Genomic DNA, 24,462 nt, shown 5'->3' with positions numbered 1-24,462 from the left:
CCTCTAACACCAACACTGACACACACACACACACACAATGGGCATGCATGATTGGCTCCTGATTACAAGCTACTGCATATTCTTCTTTTCCTTTTTCTTTTTGAATAAAAAATGTTGTGTATTCGCTCACCTGCATGGTGCAAAATGTTCAGGAGGGAAAAAGAAGGCATGTTGTGTATGGTTGTCGTGGTTCACAAGTTTCAGACCTCTTGAGCTGGATTAAGTGTGATTACAGTGCTCACAGATATATGCTCAGGTCTGGTACTTGGTTAACAGAAAGAGGACTCATATAATTAAACTTTGAACATAAACAGGTGCATGAAATCACAGGAATTTTACATAATCTTCAAACTGTACTTTCACAATGTCCTGGCTGATGACCCTTGACCTCTTTGTGGGCCATTTTTTTCTTTTTTTTTCGTTCTTTTTTTAAATATGATAGTCAAATATCTGTGGAACTTTTCTTTCCGTTTATGGGAGTGCAGACTGCAATATTCAGATAATGTTGTGTATAGAGTTTTATTATTATATCTTAGTATAGATCTATCTTTTCAAATGATTTTAATAAAATGATTAATAAATCCTGTTTTGTTCCCCAATGATAGGCATGCAAATCCAGAAAAAAAAGTAGAACTATAGATATTTCCTGAAGATTACAAACACGAAGTAGTCTTTTGAATTTCAGTTTTCCCAAGAAAAACATTGACTAAATTTCAAAGAGTACATGTATTTGTTACTAAGAATTATGACAAATAGGATTACATCTAAAACTTGATGCCAATACATATTTTCTATGACTTAATAAGGCCTTGCTGTGCCTTATCATTGCCAGTTACCTGCTTTCGAAAGAGAGTCACACTTTCTAGGATAGAGTTAGCCCTTTTTCAGTGAGTTATTTCATGGTATCCATGTAGGTGATAAAAAGAAAACTGTGACTCTGCAATTTCAAACGTACAGTTGATCCATGTAGAACAGATTCTCCTTAACCATAAAGATTTTAACCGTGCTTGTTTTTCTGTCGAGCCAACGATGATATAGCTTGATTATACAAGTACGCTTTATGAAAAGAGGCAAATACGGTCTATCGAACTTTAAGGCTGTTAACCTGTAGGCTCTGATATTTCTAGAAGTGTGTCCTGTTTCTCAGGAAATTGATGCAAAAAAAGAAGAATAAAAGAAGGGGGGGACTGGCTCTTGTTAGCACATTACCATTCTTTCCTGACACGTTTATCACTAGGTATTGTCTTTTGTGGCTGTGGGAGGAAATTGTACAGCTTCCGAAGTGTCTGATACCAAGTTCTTTCGCAGAGATCGGGAAATGTTTCTTCCTTCCCCGTTTTCTCCTTCTCAGATGCAGTGCATCCGTCTCAGCTCATGTATGTTTGTAAAATAAACAGTAACGTAAGCTCTCTCACAATCTATATGCACCTACATTTGTATAAGGCTCAATATATATGTCCTTGATGTGGTGTAGTTTTGTTTTGAGCAACATCCAAAAATGAGAGCTGAATGTAGAAGAGTGGTACAGTGAGGGAATATTGGTACAAAAAAAAAAAAGACACTCCACCCAACCACTGCTTTTACAGTCTTCCATCTCCAGTCCCGAAACCCGACAATGTGAACCTTTGGTTTTTGACTTTTGTCTAGATGCACGAGCTGGAAGCATTTACTAGGAAGTTGGCTGCTCCGTCTTCGCGTCCAGTCGTGATGGCTTATCGCTTCGGTTGGCGTTAATGCTCGGTGTCCTGTTCCTAGACTTTGTGCAGCTGTTGTTGCACATCACTAGGATTTTCCTGTCAGTAGGAGACAGATGACACAGTGCATGAAAAAAAAGAAAACAAAGTGATCTCTAATTCAACCTGTAGGAACACAAAACATGAAAGCAAATTTTGTAGCATGTGGTAGATAGGGGTGAAGAGATTGAAGAAACCTATGGCTGTTAAATTTCAAGATCATAGCGAAGAGAACCGCTACCTGCTCTTGAATACTCTTTCACCCCTTCCTTGCTTGGACTTTATCGAGAAAGATTCACAGTTGTAGAATGGATGGACTTAAAATTGGTGAGAAGGAATCCTTAGTCTTTGAAAGATTCTGAAACGTCCGTGTGGAGACTTGCTTCAGAAGCAGTTCGGAACAGTGTCGAGTGGAGTGTATTTCAAAACGCGGTTTGAACTGAAAATAGTTCATGTATGACAGAGAATGAAGATGAAGCAACAATCTGTGGTTGCAATGGAGTTAAAGCAAAATACAGTTAAGTTCATGCACTTTGCATGCACACACAAGGGCTGTTTGCATTGTGATAAATATCATAAGATTTGACTCAAACTTTCAGGAGAAAAGAAAAGCAACCCTTGTTCAGCAAACAGAATGAACTCACTGAAGAGACTGGGAGATCACAGCAACGTACAAGATTATTGTTATCAGTCATTCAATAGATTCAAGGCATTTATTATGAAAGATGTTTTTCTCGCTTGCTCAGATTGGCATAGGATAAGCATGGGAATTTTTTGCTTTAGAGTAAGTGGAGGATGCCCCAGGCGAAGCAGAAAAATGAGTTTTGTAGCATCCTGCATTTACGCACAGGTGCACTGCTTTGTTGTAGTTAACTCCCAGGCAACGTAATGTCAGGGGAGGATGGTTACCATGACAACCAAAACATGATCCTCCTTGATTGCTGTCAGGAGCATCATGATTTGCAGCAGGCAACCTATGGTAGTATGAGAGACTCTTCCAAATGCATCCAGACCTGTTCAAACGTGGAACTGCGGCATCCGCTCACCTGCCATTGATGTGTTAAACAGTAGATAAGAGGTGTGAAGAGAACGAAAAGTCTGAGGTTAGGTGAACTAGTGAACATATCTAGCCACTAACACCACAGTCAAGTCCCCATCAAAATTATTCATGAACTACACTTGCGCAATTTCTCCCTGCTGAGAAAAGATCAAGGTACGTGTAGAGAGAGAAAGATAAAACAGAGGTGGTTCCTCAACTTCTTGTCATTATTGTGCAATATGGTATTTGAATCATTGTCTTATGATCTGCATCTAATGATGCAGGGCATGATTTAATAAGTTATGCTTGTGTAGGAGTCTGTACATTAATTACCATTTTTATCTATGTGAAATATGTATGCATTATCTCTTTTTATAAAGTATTATTACCTATGTCATTTAATTTATCAAATTTTCTCCCATTTTTCTCTTTCTTACCTCCCTGCCCATTTCTCACATTTCTCTTCGTGTGACCCGATACTCTTTCTTTTCTTTGATCTCATTCTGATTTCTATTATTCATTGCTTTTTCTGCCCACCTCTCTGAATTCCTTCTTCCCTCCCTTAATCCTCTTTTTCCTTTTCACCTTGCCCTCTTCCCCTCTCCTTTCCCCTCTCCATCCCTTTTGTCTCTACGTATCTCCTCCTCCTGTTCCTTACGGACACCACTCCTACCCTTCCTTCTCTGTCCCCCCCCCCCCCCCCCACCACCACCACCATCCTCTGTCTGTCCCACAGGGCATAGAGTACCTGATTCAGAACAACCTGCTCAAGAACACAGCGGAAGAAGTGGCACAGTTTCTATACAAGGGCGAGGGCCTGAACAAGACGGCTATAGGGGACTACCTTGGGGAAAAGTAAGATTGTGGGTGGATCCTGGCCCAGCTGCATGGGGCAGTTTTAGAGGACTCTATGTAAGATAATGAGAGAATTGATCGAAAAAAAAGCTCAAAGTCATATCAGATAAATGCCTTGAAATGAGGGACACAGATCAATGACATGTAGAGTAAGAGTAGACTGGTATCGAGCAAAACTTATAACCAGCTCAACACCTGTGAAGCACTGTATATACCATATATTTTTCGAGTCAATACTTTTGTGAATTTTGCAAGTACAGTGTTTGTGAATTCAACAACACACAAAAATTTTAGCTGTGATCGAAAAATGGATGTGACATGCAAGCAAACATTTTTCTGTTCATGACTGTACTCCCCAGTCGCGAATTTAACCACTCAAGCTAGTGTTGAGAAGTCCCAATATGAGAAAAATTAGACTCGCTAAATACATGGCCTATACAGTAACATGGCACAACAGTGAACAGTTCAGAATTTGCTACCATGGTTATTTGACTGCTGATGGGATGGTCCTGTCTCGCTTCTGCTCCTGGAAATGCGTTTAAGACATGAAAAGGTCTTTCTGGAAAGACTTATATGATGGACGAAGCATTTGCTCCATACCTACAGCTGTATAGGATGCAAGATGGATCGAGAAAAGTATATCCGTACACATTCTTGTGATATGGAAGATCTTACAGCGTAGTCTTGCCCTCAGCCATTCTGATAACACCTGATTGTCCTATATGCATTCCTTTGCTCTTCTATAAAGCTTGTGAGCAGCGAGATGCAAGAGATAAATTGTGAAGAAATGACACTGCATCCACGATTCTGACAAACAACTAGAGAATAACTTGAGGCCATTTTTGTCAGTCTGTTCTGTTCATGCCAGAATAAAAGCCAATGTTTCTAGAAAAGTTTAAACTTTCAGAAGAACTGGAATGCTTCTGAAGTCATTTTATGTGACAGCAGCATTACCAAAGAAAGTATTCTTGAGTTGTAGATCAGTTTAAAATGTTTCGGCAAAAATTGTTGTAAAGACACAGGGTTCAATATTTGGTCTTTTTCTTCTTTTTGTTTGTTATAGTGTAATGGTAAAGAATAATGTGGCAACTAATATAAAAACGTACAAGAGTATCTCTGGAAATTTGTTAATTGAACTTAGGAAGGAATGAAGCTGATTACTTTCTTCTTTAATAACAAAAATAATCTTTTCCATCTGAAAAAGTTGACGTGCAAATGCCAATGTTGATCTCGTGCCTTGCGACTATTTTGGCTACGGGTGAAGGCAAGCAGGCAGGCAGGCAAATTGTTTTATGCCTTTTCTTTTTTGTTTTCTTTCGTTTCCCTTGTGGAGAGGCAAGATCAGCTGACAAGATTAAATTTGTCATACTCGTGGGTGCTAAATTAAGAGATAGGCTTATAGATAGATGTTCTCCAAGAGGCACATACCCAAGGTGAGGGGGTGCTGCTTGCACATGTATAGTCTTTGATACATTGCCAATTTGACAGTCAGAATTAGTGATGAGTTGGGCAAATGTTTTGGGAGGGCTTGTGGGATAGGAAGTTTGTATGAAGTGTTGCCACTAGGTAAAACCGCAAACAACAAATCTTTGTTTTGACTGCATCAACTGCTTCATGCAAACGCCCACACAAGCACTCACACTTACACTCATGAGAAGCCTAGAATCTACCTCGGCATTGTCTATGAATTTTATCACAATTGTTTAGAATGATTTATAGTGCCATGAAATGCATAATGCAACAGTCCTTTGCTGCAAAAATGTGAATATCAGGCACCAGTGTGATTTGTGATTTATTTACGATCTCATGGGACATTGCTATTCCTGAGGTACACAAATGATTTGATAGAATTGATACCCCAGTCCATGCCTGAAAATTCACAGGTAAGTTTCGCCGAATGATGTGAAAAACTTGTCGCATAATGCACTTCAAATATCACAGTGACATTGCATTGCCAATTCAATGTACTACAATACTTCAAAGAAAAAGCAGTGATATCTTCTTTTCTTTTTAATCGCAAAAAATGGTGAAGATATTGTGTCAGCTGATTCACTTGAAGTCTTTGTAGTCTCAGATGTGCCAAGTGTGAAGTTCAAGTTCCTGTCCGGAGTTGGACAAGGAAAGCAAAAATGGAGGAATTATTGAGCCCTGGGGGCCTCTCCCCTTTTGATTGGTGAAGAGAGTGAGAGAGAGAGAGATCTTATGTCAAGAGAGTGAAGAGGATGAGGAATCAAAGGAGGTGATGGGGACTTTTTTTGCCGCCATATTTTTTCCAAAGAAAAGCTTTTTTACCCTAGGAATCTGTCTGCAGCCAAGGGTGAGGTCTTCTTCTCCTCGCGTGGCTCCCTCATTCCAGAAATAGAACACTCGGTCACACAGCTTGGATGGGGAAAGGCGAAATAAAACCAACTGTTCTGCCAGCGAGGAGAGAGGAAGCGTCGTAGACGGTGCCGAAGTCACATGAACAGAGAGAAATTGCTCGGGGTAGGGGGTTGGATGGGGATGGGGGTCCGCTGAGTAAAACTCGCACACATACATTATATATCCGTGGAAGTAGAAATCTTGTCAAAGCTCCTTTTGATAATGAAAACAGTACTTAAAACGTAATTGTGGCATTCTATTTGAGATGTGCTATTGTTCATAATATGTCGTCACATTGAAAATTACACACACATATATATATATATATATATATATATATATATATATATATATATATTTTTTTTTTTTTTTTTTTTTTTTTTACTGGAACAATGTATGATTTATTAAATGGAATAGACTGTCAAATTGTCATAGAAACCTCATCCCCTCCCCCTACCCCCCCTCCCCACGGAAAATATAAATCAACTTTTTTATGTACATGCAATCAAGAGGACTAATTGTTGAGTTAAAGCACCAAGAACATTTTTAAATTACCCTGACTAAACTGGAAGAATTATACAATGAATCACTTAATGTAAAGACCCTTTATACTCTTTTATATGTTGCTATTATACTTACCCTGCCCCCCCCCCAAAGAACAAAGAAAAAATGACAACAGCATGGTTGAATTTATACAGGAGTATTCCAGAATGTTGCATTGACTTTAATATATCACATCAGTATGGTTAGGGGCAAAGAATGAAATTTCATTGGAGATGTCCAGACTCTGAATTTGATCTTTGGAGTTATTTTTCAGTCTAAGCCATGCTTACGTACATTCCACGATGTCCTCTTTCACGTTACTTGAAAGGGAAAGTGCGGAGGCATGTTTTGCTTCGTTTTGTGTTGTGTATTGTGTGCTTGTTTCTTTTCTATTACCTTTTCTTTCAGTGGAAGATTTCGATATGTTTTTGCTTTTTGATCAGTGATGGTAAAGACTGCCTGCAGATGTAATGTAAGCTCAGTGGTCATCCTTCCGAGAATTACCTCTTCCTCCTTGAACCTAATTGCTTCTTTCGGGCTAAGGCAGCTTGAACTCGCCGACGAATCGAGCACATGGTACCCTGAGAACATGAATAGAAAAACAACAGAATTTTCCCCCGCAAGGAGGAATTGAAACAATGAAATGAGCAACGATGTCGCGAGATTGTTTGGCTAGACGTAACTTGATACGAAGAACGTTCTGTTTTTCATGTCAACCTGACATGTTGACAGTGTGCAGAATGGAAATGCATGATTGTGTATTAAATTCATAGTGTAAAGCAGTGACCAAAGATAATATTATGCAATGCTGTAAAGGTGGAATTTTTTTTTATGCTTGGCTGGGTAAGATGAATTTCATGTATGTTTTTAATTCTGCAGAATCAAAATATAGAATACGATTAGATCTACATTCGACTATAATAACCCAAAAATTTTGCCTGCCTTTATTTTGGCACCAGTTTTATGTTGCATGAAATGTGCAAAAATACCCCACTGCAAAAATTTCCACTGTTATAGTACATCAGTGTTTACAATGATTCAGGTGTGAAAATTCTCACCACTGCGTTCTCTTGGAATAAAAGCCCAAAATATTCTTCAAACAAATTAACTTCTTTGTGAACCTGCGTTGTTTTTTTTTATCCACTCCTTACAATTTGCCATTATTTACAGTGCAAAATTTTGTAGTAGATAAACAATTATCATCAAAAACTGCTTTCTATACCTAAAGGCAAATTTTTTCAACAGACATGGGGAAAGGTGTATCTCAACAGTTGTGATCGTACAGTTTGTGCCATCTCTGATAAATGTCTTACATGGTAATTCATTTATCTTTATAGTGGGAGTTTATGATGCCAGAGTGGCACAGTTAGCAGACTGCGGTTGTTTTGGCCGAAAGTCAGAATTATGCATCATTTGATCCAAAATAGCAACAGACAGAGTTTGCGGGAAGTTTTGCCTGAGATGAAGAGTTTTCTGTCTATTTTTTGGTCGTTGTTTTTTAAAGTCATTTTTCATTGATGTCATAGAATTGTTTGAAAGGCTGGAAATGAAAATCTTGCCAAGAAATTATTCACAGTATGACTGGTTTAGAAGAGATGTTTGCATAGATGATGATCCGGGAAATTGGGATGAAAGAGCGTGACAAGAAATTCAGCCGCGTTTGCACGAGTGGCGTGTATGCTTGTTAGTCGGGTAAGGGCATAACAGGCCTGGCCTGATACTTGTGCCCAGACTGCACTACATGCAGCTGTTGTTCTCGAGGTAAAAATAATCTATTTTGGCAAAGCGGGTGGGCTAAAATAGATTTCCACGACCAAGAACAAGAGTAAGACTCTATTTTTGATTCTGTCCTTTGTTTATCATAATTTTCTTTATAACCGTTTGAACAAAGACTTTACTCATGAGGGCATAGTTCACTCATACAGGAGGTGATGGGATTGTTTTGTTATTGGTTGTGCTTTCTTCTGCTACAGGGCAACCCCCCCCCCCCCCCCCCAGTGGACACTTGAGTGTCAGATTTTAAGGCATTTTCGGGCAATAGATGAATGCAACCGTATTTTCAAACATGTTTGGAAACACCAATTTGAAACACCATGCAAATAGCCATTTGAAATGCGTTTTAGATCATGATTGCCTTTCTGCGAGTAGATAAAAGCAATGACATTGTGAAATGCGTTTATATCTCCAAATTGCCTAGTGCGTGCCATTTGTGTTTTCTACCCATTGTTTGTGCGTTAATGATGAAGACATGTTTAGTAGTACGCAGTTGACCTGTTCTTCCCGGATTGAACGCTGCAAAGCTACTGCGCAGTGACAACACTCAAATCACGATTATATTTTTTGTTAGAAAAATGCAACACCCCGACAATCGCATTTCAAACCACATCCATAAACGCAGTTCACAACGCATTTGGAAACGTGATTCTCTCTCTTGAGTTAGATGAACACAGCCTTAAACAAGTTGCTAATGCACTATGATCTTTCATGCTTCTCTCGTGTGTTGTGAATAGAGCATCATCAATTTGTCAAGTTTTTCTGCTGTGTTTGTAAAGACGAAATTTATTTTGATGGTTTTGTTCATGGTGTGCCAGGGATGTCATATCCTTGTGTATTATCCAGGACTGAGGAAAAATCAATTATTTGAATGCATGTATAAGAAGTAGATCATATTTTTTTAGTTATTTTATATGGCTCAAGTCTGGAGTGGTTACACGAGATGTGACTGTCACATGACCAGTATGGCTATCTTTGGGTGGCTCACATGATGCCAGATTAGATTAAAAAGAATTGCTAGGGTTCAAGAGGTCATACTGTCCGTGAGAGTTAACTAACTTCGCGCAGACCTTCACCCATATACTGCTTTATTATTACAGCTACTCTAGTATTGACACCCAACCTTTTCCTCAGGATGAATCCTTCTCATGACTTTTTGTCTGTAAGGAGGTGGGGGGGGGGGTGTGATGGGGTGCCAAAATTAATTTCGCAATCAAAGTTAGAGTTTCAAAACCTCACATGATCAATGTCATTAGGTAGGTGGATGCAAATATGCTGTCCTGGGAACCTGTCTTTTGCTGCCATATCTTTTGTGTCCTCTGCGACTTTGCGTGCAAAGCTTTACTGAATACAGTTTTAGGCCTGCACAGTTTTAACTCCTGGCTGTTGCCCCCACCCCCCCCCCCACCCCCTTCTTCAAGCATGGATGACGTTCGGGAAAAACATTGCCAACTCCTTCCTTGTAAGATATGTTTTTGGTCATTTGATACCAGGCACGCTTGCCCCCTTTTCCCCCTGCAAAATATTTGTGGCTTCCATGACAATAAAGCAAGCGATCTGCTGTGGTCATGTTACATAGCTATGTGAGGGAAAGTTCATTGTATTAAGGATAGCATCAAATTACCCACTTTCAATGCAAGAGCTTCTTCTTCGTTTTCTTTTTTTTTCTTCTTCTTCTTCTTCTTCTTCTTCTTCTTCTTCTCTTTATTTTTCTCCTTTGAAACAATTTGTAGAACTTGCCAGGTTAGGTGAAGTAAATGTTTGGTCAATTTAGTAGTGTCCAACCTGTTATCTGACCATGTCGGAGCTGATGGTTGTGCGATAAGTGATATTGCCAGATAAGTGAGAAATATGCTCAGCATATATGCTTTTAAGCAAGTTGTATTGGAGTACATGTAAAGGCATTGTTGATTTACTATTCACAAATTGTATCTTAGTGTTCAACCTGTCCAGACTTTCTTGATTTCTTAGTATTTGCAAGAGAATCACTGCTTTGTACTTATAGCAAAGTTCTTGCTCTCAAAACGCAAAGACAGTTGTGGGCCAGTCCATATCGGGATAATAGAGATCAGTGGTGATGGATGAATAACTGAAGTTGAGACGATTGGTGTGAAGGGTATTTTGACCCACTTATATGAGTGAAACAGTGAAGTACTTGAGAATTCAACAACAAGCATGGGAGTGGCCCATGATCTGTCTGACCAGACTTGGACATTAAGAATGGCTCTGTGAAAGTAGAACGCAGACAAAAGATAAATTAGTGTTGAATAGGCCATATGACGCAAGTTGGTATTTATTGTGGCGAGTGTCCAGTGGTTGATAAGATAAGAGAAAGAAAAAGAAGAAAATAGCATCAATTAGACTGAATGAGGTAATATGAGATGTTTCTGTTTCGTTCTACACAAAGCCAAGGATACCGCGAAGATTGCACATCAAGACTGTAAATGTCCCCATATTGATCTTGAAAGTGTTTCAATACATAGGAACTTTCTTTGTACCACATAATTATTAGGTTACACATGCAAATGATTCTTTGCAACCATTTGCTATTACAAAGCATTGGTATTGATAATGACCCGAGTCGAGTGTAAGGTTCCATTGTCTCTTCATATGAAATGATATTCAATCTACCATCATGGTTTTGCGGTGAAATGTCATACCAGGTTTCGTTGAATTCAGACTAAAAAAATAAAGACTAGATGACAGCTTCACAGAAGTTCAGTGAAGTTTTGTTTTTCATCGATTGTTAAAAAATAAGACTATCTGGGTGTTATTTAGCTTTTGAAAGATGTTTTGTGAAGAAAGAAATATTTCTACATGATAGATTGACTTATGATCAATTACAGATGTAGCCTGTTCACCGGCAAGCCACAATGAGTATTCATATAGAGTATGATGACTGCTTTAGTTTGCATCTGACAACTCTGATATGAAAAGAAAATATGTGTTGTATTTTTCTTTTATCTTCTAGCTGCTATTGTTAAGCACTTAGCACTTTGTGAATCCATGAAACATGGTTTCTGCATGCTCAGTTAACCATGCAAACCTCATGCATTTACACTGATTTATACTTTTTGATTTACACTAATGACAATTATGTTATTTTGAATGGCCTTCCAACTGTTTTCTGTACTGTTTGCTTAATAAATCCACTCTACCTCTTTCTTTCTTTCTTTCTTTTTTGTTAATTTACAGAAAAGACTTCAATGTGGATGTTTTAGAAGCCTTCGTAGCTCTCCATGAGTTCAAAGATATGATCTTGGTACAGGCTCTCAGGTAAGTACTGGTGTTCAACTTGTGAAGCTCAGATGCACTCAATACTTTGCATACTGTATTTCAATTTAATATTTTTTCCATATTAATGCACTTAGAAACGTCAATGTTAAGTGCTATATAAGTGTTCTTTATTTATTATTATTATTATTATTATTATTATTATTATTATTATCATCATTTACAGAAATCCGTAATATAACTTCCTACATTCAAACATTCTAAATGTAATGAAATGAATCATAATCTGAGGGGGTTTGTTTGTATGTATGTGTGTGTGTGTGTGTGTGTGTGTGTGTGTGCAATATTTGGTATTTCATTAACTTGATCAAGCAGTTAGCCCTGTCTCCATGACCGTATGACTTTTGTCCAATACATTTGCAAAAGGCATTCAATTATCCAAGTGCATTCGATTTTTGGTTATCACAGCGTTTCAGTATGGAGAAACTGAGTTATCCCTTAAAGTTTCTGAGCTTTTTTAATTAGCATGTCGGGCATCCTGTGATTATATTGGAGCCAGAGAGGTCTTCTGTATCAAGTAAAATCTGCATGAAAAATGTCATTGACACAGTGAGTTATTTATCACCAAATCATTTGAATCATGCATTGGCCCCCTTCAGTGAGTAGACATAAATTATAGGCTTACATTATATTCTCTTCATGTAAGAGGTCCTAGTGTGTTTAAGCAAGTTGTCAGCTCATACAGAGAGTTTACTTTGTGTATGGTACATATTAATATACAAGCACACACACACACACACATATGATATATTGAAAAAAAAAAGAATCTTTTGTCTGGTTTGCAGTGTGGGTTGTTGTAGAGATAGTTATTGAAGGAGGGGAGAAAAAAAAAAACACAGATCAAAAATTGCCACAGGCAAAAACAACAGGTCGGACTGATGAAACGTGTCAGTGGGAGGAGGTGAAGATTATGGAAAAGTCGGTAAAGGAAGTAGGTTTGTTGCCTGAAAGCCTGCAAATCATCTTGGGAAATACTCCCGTGATCTCCCCGACTTTCCCTTTCTCGTCTCAAACGAATCTCCAAGTAATTGTCAGAAAAAGGTCATGGAAATGCTACATTGTATGTTTCTAAAGACAAAACTGCTTTTAAGAAATAAGGTTTCAGAAGTTTGACAGTGAAGAAAAAAATTGTCAGCAATAAAGGCAGGTCATGACAAGGTGCAAAAAAAAAAATGAAATACAATACCACGAAACAAACATTGGGGGTTATGTGATACTGTTGTAGCTCATCAATAATAATATGAAAATAACCATATCATATCATGATGCTTGTTTGATATCATGTCACTGTTTCCCTTAATGTTGCATTGATATGAGAAATATGATGATTTCTTTTTTATCATCACGACGCCCAATGGTAGACGACTGAAATAAATAATCAAACAATCATTCCATGCTCTCATTCCCTAGTGTTGAAATATGGAGCGAGAAACCTGACAAATGCTGAGATACCAAGTGGTTTCTGCTAATTAACTTTAAATTGGTGAGATTTTTTATTCTTTTTTAAAATCATGTCTGGGAAAATGAGGTTAGAACCTTTGAGGTTGAAGAGGAAAGAACTATTTATGATGTGCGGCAAATTCTTGCCTTAGGGTCACACTAGCTATTCATTACTCATTTCCACCTCTCACCCCAACCTGATTTGAATATATTTATGTATTCAGACATGACACAAACAAGCTAGGAGCCATTGTTTCAAGCTGTTTTGCATGGCCTGGGGTGGGTTACACTCAAATCTCATTTCCTAAACCCATCACTTTATAAACCCCCCATTCTCTTTCTTTCTCCGATCCTACCCCCACCCCCCTCTCTCTACCCCCCTCTTCCCCGCCCTTTTCCCCCGTCCCTCCTGATGCAGGCAATTCCTATGGAGTTTCCGTCTGCCGGGCGAGGCGCAAAAGATCGACCGCATGATGGAGTGCTTTGCCAAGCGCTACTGCGAGACCAACCCCGGCGTCTTTGAATCAACAGGTGAAGAAGGTTTTTTTCTTGTCTTCTTCTTTGGCGCAAACATCGTGGAACTTTGCCTAGATACCAAATTATACTTGGAAAAACATATGAAGAGCACATACATGTACACATACAATGAAAATGACATATTATGAATTTATGTGCATACGTATCATTTAGACAGGGAACCATGCATTGAAATGCTTGATAATTGTGATGATGGCAAGTGATGATATTGATTATAATGATAAAGCCAATTGCAATACTGTAAAGGTGGGAATGGTTGCATGAGTAATTTTTCATGATCAACTGGGTAAAATAATTTTGTGAGTGATATCAAATCCACAGAATCAAATAGATAACAGCAAATATTTGCACGCTTTTATATTTGCGCTAGTTTCATGCTGAGTGAAATGCGAGAAGATTTCTACTTTTACAGCAATAGAATTCATAATAGTTTGTGGAAGAAGTTGAAGATAATCCATCTGGTCATGGGACATGGGTTGTCATGGCATATATTCCTCGAAGCATGCAAGAAGAGCTGTTGCCATGGAGAAAAATAATGATCGTAATGGCAGAGGATAATGACCAATCGACTCTCCCCGCCGTGTTCCCCCCAGATACCTGCTATGTGCTCTCCTTTGCCATCATCATGCTGAACACCAGTCTCCACAACCCCAACGTCAAGGACAAGCCCAACCTGGAGCGCTTCATCCACATGAATCGGGGCATCAACGAGGGCGGGGACCTTCCAGAGGAGCTCCTCAAGGTAAACCTCTAACCCCCCCATCCATCATTAAAGGTGCTCCTTGGAGAGAGAGGAGATGGGAAGATGGGGAGAAGGAGGGAGGGACAGAGGCACTGAAAGATGGAAAGAGATTTAAAAAAAAGTGTTTGAGAGAGAGATAGAAAGATAGATTAAAAAAGAAGAATATGAAAGAAATGAAAAGGAGATAGAGAAAAGAAGGTAGACTGATAGAAGAAAGAAGAGGAATAGAAAGAGAAAGAGAAAGAGAGAGATGGAATCCATGAATTATGTCAGCTTAGTACTATCAGAGACTTTAAAGGACAAGTTCACCTTCATAAACATAAGGATTGAGAGAATGCAGCAATATTAGTAGAACACATCAGTGAAAGTTTGACGAAAATTGGACAATCGATGCAAAAGTTATGAATTTTAAAAATTTTTGTGTTGGAACCGCTGGATGAGGAGACTACTAAGGCTCGTGATGTCATATGAGTACAACAGTATAAAGAAAATGTAAAGAAAATTCAACATATTTTCACTTTTTCCGCATAATAAAAGAGCACTTGACTTGCCTCTTTCTAAAGGCAATGGGAATAATATTACCCATAACATATGTCAGTAACGAGTCACGGGAATGTGTACTTTTTGAAAAGATGAAATTTTGTGAAATTCTCTTTATATTTTCCTTATATTGTTGTACGCATGTGGCATCATACACTGCAGTAGTCTTCTCATCCAGCGGTGACTGCACAAAAACTTCAAAAATTCATAACTTTTGAACGGATTGCCCAATTTTCCTCAAACTTTCAATGATGTGTTCTACTAATATTGCTACATTCTATCAATCCTTATGTTTATGAAGGTGAACTTGTCCTTTAAGCTAGACTCTTATAAAGTCTTGCACACTGATGCTTGTGTAAACTTAATGGCAAACTGACAGATTTTGCCTATTTTCAACACATATAATTGCTTGCCCGTCCAATATTAGTATGTACGCAACTCATTGTGAACATTTACAACTTTAAAAGGAAAATAGTTTCAAGTATCCCAAAATATCACATGTGAGAGTAACAATGTCGAAACAAGAAGGTGTAAACGTATTTTTGGCATTATGTGTGTACGTCAGTCAGCTTATGTCCTTTTTTGGTCACGCATTCTTTTGAAGGGATGAAAAAATAATCTAATTTTATTTGCAATGGCCAATTGAAACATGTCAAGAGGATGAAGTATTCAAGTTGTGAGAGCTTAAAGTTGTGAGAGCAAGGCTCTCAAATATTTGCTCGAACCAAGTACTCAAATATTTGCTTTCATCTGGAATTAATGAATTTGAACGGGGAAATCTGCACCCAGTGATGGAAAGAATGCAGCGAAGAAAGGAATCAAAGCACAACATCACAATGGTCACAAGCTTGAATTCAATATTGCGTGGTTTCTTTCCCTGGATACGAATAAATCAGAGATGACAGTTTCCACTTTCCACATAACACCCCCAATCTTTATCATCTGGTCTACATGTGAAAAAGAAACTCAATAACACAATGTAAACACAGCAGTGATATTTTGATCCATATTTTACCAAATTGCAATAAAAAATTAATTCACTATGTGTTGAGTTTATTACTCATGGTGTTTCTTCCTAATCTGTGTTGACAATGTGGACCAAGGGATAATTGAAAAAAGAAAATAAGTTGTTTTTATTGCAATTAGAGGATTAGACTAGTACAAATTTGTTCAAAATTGATTGAATAAATAGCTACAGTAATATGAAAGTTGCAAATGACTGTCTTGTTGGACCATGAAATCATAGTGTGACAATGACTAACCAAAATATGTCGTACTCAAGATTTTATTTTTTATTGTTACATATTTCTATTTTTTTTTTCACTTGAGAAGAAATCAACTTGCTTCGTCATAGAGGAAGTATAGTATGATGTCTTTGATCTAGTTTGGAGCAGAGTTTTGCAGAAATCTTGTATTTTGATGAAAATTGAACTCGATGACATCGCAAGCCATAATTGCACACCAGCAATTACATATAGGTGGCTTTGGTCACAAGACTTATGTGGCTGTTTCATGGTGCCGATGGTCGGCCATAATTGATTAAATACTGTCCTTTGGATTGCAGCAAATTTTTATTTCATTCATTTATTTCTTTGTTTTTTTACATCCTTGCCAACCCCCTTGGATTTGGTTCTTCATCCATGCTCTGAGAAATCTCCTGGGCAATCTACTTTCATAAAGTAGATCAATTTTTCAAACTGTAGAAAATTCTGAATAATTGAAATGTGATCGTGCTTGCCTTGAAATTGGCTTGTTTCCGTTTGTTGTTGTTGTTGACTTTTTTTTCCAAAATTGATGGATCTAGTCGGGGATCACTATGATTTGTTATGCTGGTAGGAGAAAGTATCTATTATAAATGTCTTGTAATAACAGTGGCAATTGTCCAGTATACATATAAAGTCTTGTTAAGTGCATGGTCAGCTGTAACCCATTTTTTTCTGCAGTGATTATCATTTGGCGACCTTGGCACGATAACAGTTTTTTTTTTACTGTTCTCTTTGGATTAAAATAGTAGCCCGTTTTATTGTACAGAAGTTTGTGTGATTGAGAACAGAACTTTTGTTGAGTACATCATGAGTAGTGGAAGGGAAATATTTTGAATCATGTAGTTTGGTCATTGGGAAGATCGTTGTCAATATTTTCGTAATAAACTCAGAGGCATGTAAATATTGAGTATAGTTTGGGGGGGGGAGGGGGATATTATAAGTAATCCAAACAAAACATTCCAACCCTCGGTCATCTTGATTGTATCAATACACAATATTTGCCACAAAAACAAAACAAAATATGAAAGAGTGTGCATAGCTCAAGTGGAAGAAAGTACAAAGGTCGTACTTTTTTGTTGGCATGCGATGTAGAAGTGCACCGTGTTGATGTCATACCAGTGGCTCTGTTTACACTCCTTGGAGCTCAGGATGGTTAGAATACCGTGCATATCTTGGTCAATCAATTAGCCATCAGGGATGATCATGTTTGTCCGAGACGAAAACCCCAACTCCCTCCAGCCCCCTTGCTGGACGTTGTTGACACCAAACACCAGAGTGGGAGGGAAGGCAGGTATGCGCTACATCTGTCGTCGTGCTTTTTTTTTTTTTTTTAAATTAAATCTGTATTTAAATCTTCTGATGATAGATGTCCTCATGTAGCTTGGGGTTGTTTTTGCACATGTGTAGTCAGTTGTTGCCTCGTCAGGCAAGGCACAGCCATGTCAGAAGTTGCTACAAGGAACCTTAAAAAGTACAATGAAGACCAAAAAAATAAAAGAAAAAAGGAAATGAAAAAGATCACTGAATATTGCTGTAGTCTTATCTAGTCCATCGCAAATCAGAATATTTCCAGCAAAATTTCAGATAAAATCCTTCTCTCTTCTCCAGATTCGGCAATTAGAAAGGAGCGTGGATGAGTGTGAGTCATTGTGTTATCAGGGAGAGAAGATCACGTTGCATTAGATTTCGAGGGACAGAAAACTCTGTCTCGATATGTTTTTTCCCCTCCTCCTCACTCTGTGAGTAATATGCTTTTCCCAGGGGCACCCGGAGTTCAGGCTAGGATCATGCTAATTACTCAACTGTAGATCGACACTCAGATTAATGAATTTTCCCTGGGTTTGTTTAAAATGTGTATGTTGTTGTTGTGTGTTGGCTGTGCATATATTTTCTTTCCCTGTCAGAATGCATAATTAGGAGCAGCAAATCAAAGTCAAGATGTTAGAGACCGGAACGTATGCATTTCTTTTTTTTCTCTCATCTGTAATTCATGCTAAGCATGTGCTGCTTAATCTATTTAGGAACTTCTCAGAAGCACATGAAATTGTCAGTCCCACTTTGTACAATTACAGCAGAATTGAGAGGAAAAAAAAAAGAAAGAAGACATCATGTGCGCTTGTACTGCTTTACCGACAGCACCAAACCCCTCTCCCAAAATGCATGTTGACTTGTATTGATCCATTGTTGTACCCTGATCGTCACGCACATGACCAGAAGAATATTTGAATATGTGCAATTTACCGTATGCTGTATTTCTTTTCTATTTTTCCTTCAGATTACCTTATACGGAGTATAACTTCCATGTTTCCCTGCAATGTCCTGTGTGTTAAATAATGTCAAGTGATGTGGAAACTTGCAAGTTATGCCCAGTCGAGAGGAATATGCATTCCAATGTCTTTTGTTAATCACATTAGCAATGATTGACAAATGATGTCACTGGCAGAATCTGGGTTAGGATTTTTTTTTTTTTTTTTTGGGGGGGGGGGGGAGGGGCATATCCAAGTAATCTGAGGAAAAATAGTTGGAATATTATCATGAAATATATAGCATTTTTTCAGGCATATCCAAGTAACCTGAAGAGAAATAGTAGGAATATTAATATGAAATATATAGAACATATTTAGATATTCATTTGGCTACATAATATCATGAATCAACACAAATCTACATGCATGTGCATTATATATGAGTAGTTCCTTTAATTTGCCGTGTTGTCATGAAAGTTGGTGAAAAACAATAGGTACGGTCTCAATATGCAGGCATCATTATCAGATTTATATGAGCGTGAGCTATCTTTATTTGTTTGTGCAGTCCTTTTTTTGTGTGTGGTACCGGCATCTATACGATGTGGGGATCCGCAACAAGGACTGCCAGCACATAATCTCTCTCTGTGGGGGGAGAGGATTAATGAGTGGGTTTCATGTGAATGTCTGGAGTGCATGAACCCCTCCTGTCAGCGGAGTCTCAAGAATAGTACGCCGTATTTGGAGATCGTCGTCCTCCTATTCTTGTTAAATCTTTGCTCAGGGGGCCTCACAACATCCCTTCCGCCCATAAGTCTGTTGAAGTCCCAACGTTTTCCACTCCCGACCCCACCCCCTTTTGTGTATTACATAAGGCTCAATCTATGAACAATGTATAATTCATGTTCAGACATGACTTGTTCGTGCAGTCACATTGATAACAAAATTGAGGAATTTTCCAGTCTGCTGAGTAAATGTTGGAATCATCTGTGCATGTGGTTGCAGGGTTGTTGTGAAAGGTCTCCTCTTCAGTAGCTCATTCTTGGTATAGTTGGAAGGTCTGTGTGTTCTATTTGCAGCTAGGTACATGTATGCTGTAGCAGAAAAGGAATATCATCTCACGTACACACACCAGGATCTTGGGTCACTGACCTTATTTGAGTTCAGAATTTGTTTGAGTGCCATGCTCTTGTGTGAGCTGTTTGACAAATTCTTTCCAAAAAATGTTTTATTCTCTAGTATGAGAAAGAAGTACATAGCACATGGTTCATACTAAGCATAGCTCTGTTCTGTAATTTTTTTCCCCTTCTATATACCCTCTTAGTTTTGTACGTTTCAAGTTTCAAAATGGTTGGAAAGTTTATGGACGCGTTTTTTGTGGCATGACATAACCGACATGAACAGTCAGTCATGAACTTACAAATTCATAAGTATAGTGATGGGCTGTTTGTGCATGCCCTTGTGAAATGCGATACTAAGTTAGTGTGACAGTGAGCAGTATTCTACTTTTAAGAGTTTTAGAGTTAGAGAGAGAGAAAGGATAAAAGTTGAGAGAGTCAAGGATAACAATTTCCTTGTTCCTATGTAGACATGAGGTTTTGCACGTGTCTGTTAACGACTTGCTTTATGCTTGAAAAGAGAAATTTCACTGGTAGTCCTTTTGTAGTGTAGTTGAACGATTGGATGGGAACTCACCTGCGTAACCACCTGATCTCTCTCATATCATTCCCCCTCTTTTTGTCATTGGCATGCATTTTTGTTAAGTAAGCTTCTATGAAAATATGCTGTTTTGAATTTGAGCACGCATTTTCCCCAAGCAAGTTTATCTAAAAATTTGTTTGGCTTGGCCACATAGTTGGGGAAGATGCATTGAAACAATCATGAGAAGTCATAAAATATATATGCCATGCAAAGTCTGTTGTGCAATTAATCCTGATTTAGGGCTTAAAGTTAGAAAAATCTAAGATTGTCTCTCTCAGACCCTGAGATGGGTTATATTTTTGTAGAATGAATCAAGAGGACAAAAAAAAAAAATGCTTGAAATACATGCCAGACATAGTTAGAAAGAATTTTGGACTTCATATTCTTTGTCTTTATGTTTGTTAACTGTTTCATTTTTCTCCCCTTTGTTTCTCTCTTTCTCTCTCACTGTTTCTTTCTCCATATCAATCTGTATTTGTCTTTTTTTCGCGATGTCCCGGAACCGCCTTCGCGCATCGCAGAGTCTGTACGAGAGCATCAAGAACGAGCCGTTCAAGATCCCGGAGGATGACGGGAACGACCTCACGCACACCTTCTTCAACCCCGACAAAGAGGGATGGCTGATGAAGCAAGGTAGGCAAGCCGTCCGCTCGTCAGGGCGTCGGCGTCATGTTTAAAAAACAAAAACTTTCGTCAGCCGCAAGACTCTCTGACATGGAATTCAAACTGTATAATGAAATGTTTCCCTTGTTGTGACATTAGTGAGTGATGATATCCCATTTAGATGTATTATTTATTGTTTCGATTAAGTCTTCATATGTGCATATATATATTTATATCATATATATATGTATATGTGCATAAAAATGTAATTCATTTTGTATTGTCCTTTTGTTGTCGCCATATGGAGGATTTGGGATTAGGTTTAGGTGTATTGGAATGGGGTGCTAAAATACTAGATAATCGTGATGACAGAGTACAAATACCGTTTGATAGCTATGATCAGAAATGCATTTTCTTAATTGAAATTGTGAATGTGAGTAAATATGCATTTCACGCATAAGGATCTAGACAGACAGACAATAACACACACTTACATACAGTAAAAGGGGGGGGGGGAGGTTACACGATGAAATGCCTTGTAGTGAATTGGAATCTTCCTTATGTCGTTGTGCAACATAGGCACAGATTAAAAGGCTGTCTGAAAGGGGGTTGCTAAGGATAACCATTTAGGGACCAAAATCTTGAAGCCAAAGCAAAGCTGTTGCTACATCAGAGACTAAGCAGCAGGCATCCTGAAAAATCTTTGTGATTTTATGGAGGTGGGGCCAAACTTGTTCTCATGGTGATTTAAATCCCCTTTTAGACTCCCCGATCCTGCTAAAAAATCCAGGAAATTCTCAGCGGTCACTGAATGTAACTAAAGCAAAATAAAAGAAAAGGTAGACCTAAAAGGAAAGTGATATTGGAGTTACGGAAATTTATTTTCATTTTACTGTCAGGGTCATTTTTTTGTTTTTGTTTAAGTTGTTGTTGTTTTTTTTTATAAATGAGACACTGTCTCATGAAAGATTATGAAGAGATAAAAAGGAAACCATCATACTCCATAATTTGACAAAGAATCCATTAGCCTTTGTGGTTTTTGTTGAGGAGTCCTATTTTCGTATTTGATAATTTGTGCATGATTGGACACTTCTCTTTATAGGCCTTTACCGTCATTCACATTCTCAACTTTCACCTTCATGTGGGCAACGTATTTCCTCTTTTTGTTTTATTTCCAAAGAGATGATCAAGGAGGGTTACAAAAACATGCTACGTGTGCCATGACTAGGGCAATGTATATTTTTATGAAAGCCTTGGATAAACATGTGACCATCAATATTTACATGCTCTCATCGATCCCCCTTCCCCTTTTAAAAATAAACTCAAGTAGAATTAGTCCATGTAATGTAGGGAAAAGGATATTATCACCAGTTGCTGACATTCTAATTTTATTAGGTTATACACTTGCTCATAAAGTTGCCTGTGAGTGCTCTAGATTATCTTCAACTTAACAGACGGCCTAAAGGAACATGGCAGGTCTGCACAAAGTGTATAGATATTATAGAGCCTGAATGGGTTATAATAACAAGACAAAACAAAGCACATTGATATAGTTCTTTGGCAGTAAACAGACAACAGCAAGTCTTAGCAGTGATTTTGGGGAGCAGACACATAGATCAGACAGTAAGGTTCAGATTCAAGGATTTAAGGATTTTTATCGCGTGATAATTCTGTTTCTTTTTCCTCTCATGGTTGAGTTAATGTCATTTGGTATTTATGCATGCCATCATAGAGAACATTCCACAATCATGATTGCCATATACTATGGGACTTAATTTTTACTTTTGTGAGTGGTGTACATGAATTCAGATTTTCTCTCTATTTTATTTTGTTTACATCATATATGTCACAATTTCTACTCCTTTGATTGTATTTGTTGATTATGCGTTCGTTTCAGCACTGATTCCATTTTGATATATAGCATGCAGGTCACTCGATCTATAGTTACTGTATACGCCATATATTTAGCGAGTCCAATTTTTTTTTTTTTTTTTTTTTTTTTTTTTTTTTTTGCGAATCGATACTTCCCAACAATTTTGCAAGTTTCCAAAATTCCCAGTCATGGAATACATTAATAAACGGAAAAGTGTACGTGTGCACGTTGCATTCATAACAACATCATATTTTGTATGTTCGTGTGTGGTTAAATTTGCAAATAGCACCTGACTTGCCAATATTTGGAAAATTAAAAACCCCGCGAAATACATGGTGTATGCAGCTATCATGTAGACTTCATAGTGTGAGAGAAAGAGAAAACTACCAGATATGTCCCTAGATCAAACAATTTTTTTTTTTTTATAGCTTTGCTGTGCCGAATAAAACTAACCCAGATACTTACTCACAGTGTGTGCTTTCCGCTTTAATAACTTTCTGTAAAACTTTGAATGGCTGCCTGTCCCAGACAAAAGTCAAAAACATTTGTTTCTCTGCCTGCGGGGTCAAAAAAAAAAAAAAAATTCACCCTCTGCTAACAATAACAACAACAAGAGCCACAAGGTTCAGTCTGTCAATGTTATGTAATGTTGAAACAAATTCTCATGTCCTCCTGTAGAGTTAAGGAATAGTACATCGACTCTACTTATTTTACATTCAAAGGCTACTTCACACTGATCAAAAACCCTGTGAGGAAATGTTCTGATACTATATGAGAGAGGAAAAAAAAAAAGAAGAAAAAGATTGTCAATTCCTGTTCAGGTAGAAGGGGCCAAAGCGGGAATGTTGTGTGTATGTGTGTGTGTGTGTTTGTGTGTGTGTGTGTGTGGGTGTATGTGTGTTCTTGGCCCAAAATAAGCCCCCTCTTCAAAATGAGCCCAGAGATAGAGATCTGGCCATCCTTGTTACTGCTGGACGTATTCTTTTTGAAGCTCAAACATCCTTCCCTTGCCTATTTCCTCCAATTTCCTGCCATTTTTTTAAAGCTTTAAACAAAAAGAGAGAAAAAAAAATTCTCCCCTCATCGACTGCGTCACATATATGAGGTTGGATAAGGTCACTTGCTGACACTTGGCACAAAGATAAAGTGAGAGTACTATAAGAAAACAGCTGTACTAATTCACTTTCACTACTAACAATGATGCCAGAGAAAGTGTGACCCCTGGGCCCCCGTTTCCATTTCATTTCACTTCAGTATTAATTTCGTTTTACGAGGGTCACCGAGTCACGATATTCTTGGGAGAAATCTGAATCCCGCTAAAGATTCGATTACTGCAGTCAGATGGTGCCTCAAATTGTATGAAATATCAAATGAGACATGATTAATTCAATTGTTGGAAAATTGGTTTAAGTGATGTACTGTAATATTTAATGTTGTAAATTTAGAAAGTCACAGCCAGCTTCAAACATTTCACCTAAAGACACAAAGAGCGGTATAGTCAAACTGCATATTTTCATGATTTTTAATACACCGCACATAACCTCACTGAAGTAATGTAGAAGCTGTAGTTTGAATTATTAGCATATTTTCTAACAATCCAATAAAAAATTCATAAATAGATATTGAATAGTTTTGAAATATACCCATTAATATCTCATCAGACTTTTTCCCTGATAAAGTAGTAAACCCTCACCCTTAACCCTGTAACCAAACTATGGGGGCAAAAAAAAAAACCCATCCAAACTTCACAATCAGATGATTGTACAATGTTCACATTATTCTCTGATAATTCTTGAGTCTCATATGTCCATATTACATCATTGTTCACATTTTTCCCCCTGTCACTGAGTCTGCAAGTAACAGACAGTAAGTTTGAAGCAAATCAAAATTAGTGTGCAGTCTAGCCTTGTCTTGAGTGTA

At 37.9% G+C, this 24,462-nt stretch overlaps 1 protein-coding gene across 1 annotated transcript in view; it reads left to right on the top strand.

Annotated features, from left to right (window-relative positions):
- Positions 1–24,462, top strand: part of LOC140232278 (cytohesin-1-like) — a 72,359-nt gene that overhangs the window by 28,015 nt on the left and 19,882 nt on the right. The window contains exons 5-9 of the mRNA XM_072312409.1: positions 3,509–3,627; positions 11,500–11,580; positions 13,457–13,569; positions 14,169–14,317; positions 20,588–20,699. Of these exons, the coding sequence (XP_072168510.1) occupies positions 3,509–3,627; positions 11,500–11,580; positions 13,457–13,569; positions 14,169–14,317; positions 20,588–20,699 (574 nt within the window). The remainder of the gene's footprint in view (positions 1–3,508; positions 3,628–11,499; positions 11,581–13,456; positions 13,570–14,168; positions 14,318–20,587; positions 20,700–24,462) is intronic.

The sequence above is a fragment of the Diadema setosum genome, chromosome 8 (assembly GCF_964275005.1).
Source record: "Diadema setosum chromosome 8, eeDiaSeto1, whole genome shotgun sequence".
Lineage (NCBI taxonomy): Eukaryota > Metazoa > Echinodermata > Echinoidea > Diadematoida > Diadematidae > Diadema > Diadema setosum.
This window is presented reverse-complemented; position numbering and strand designations above follow the sequence as displayed.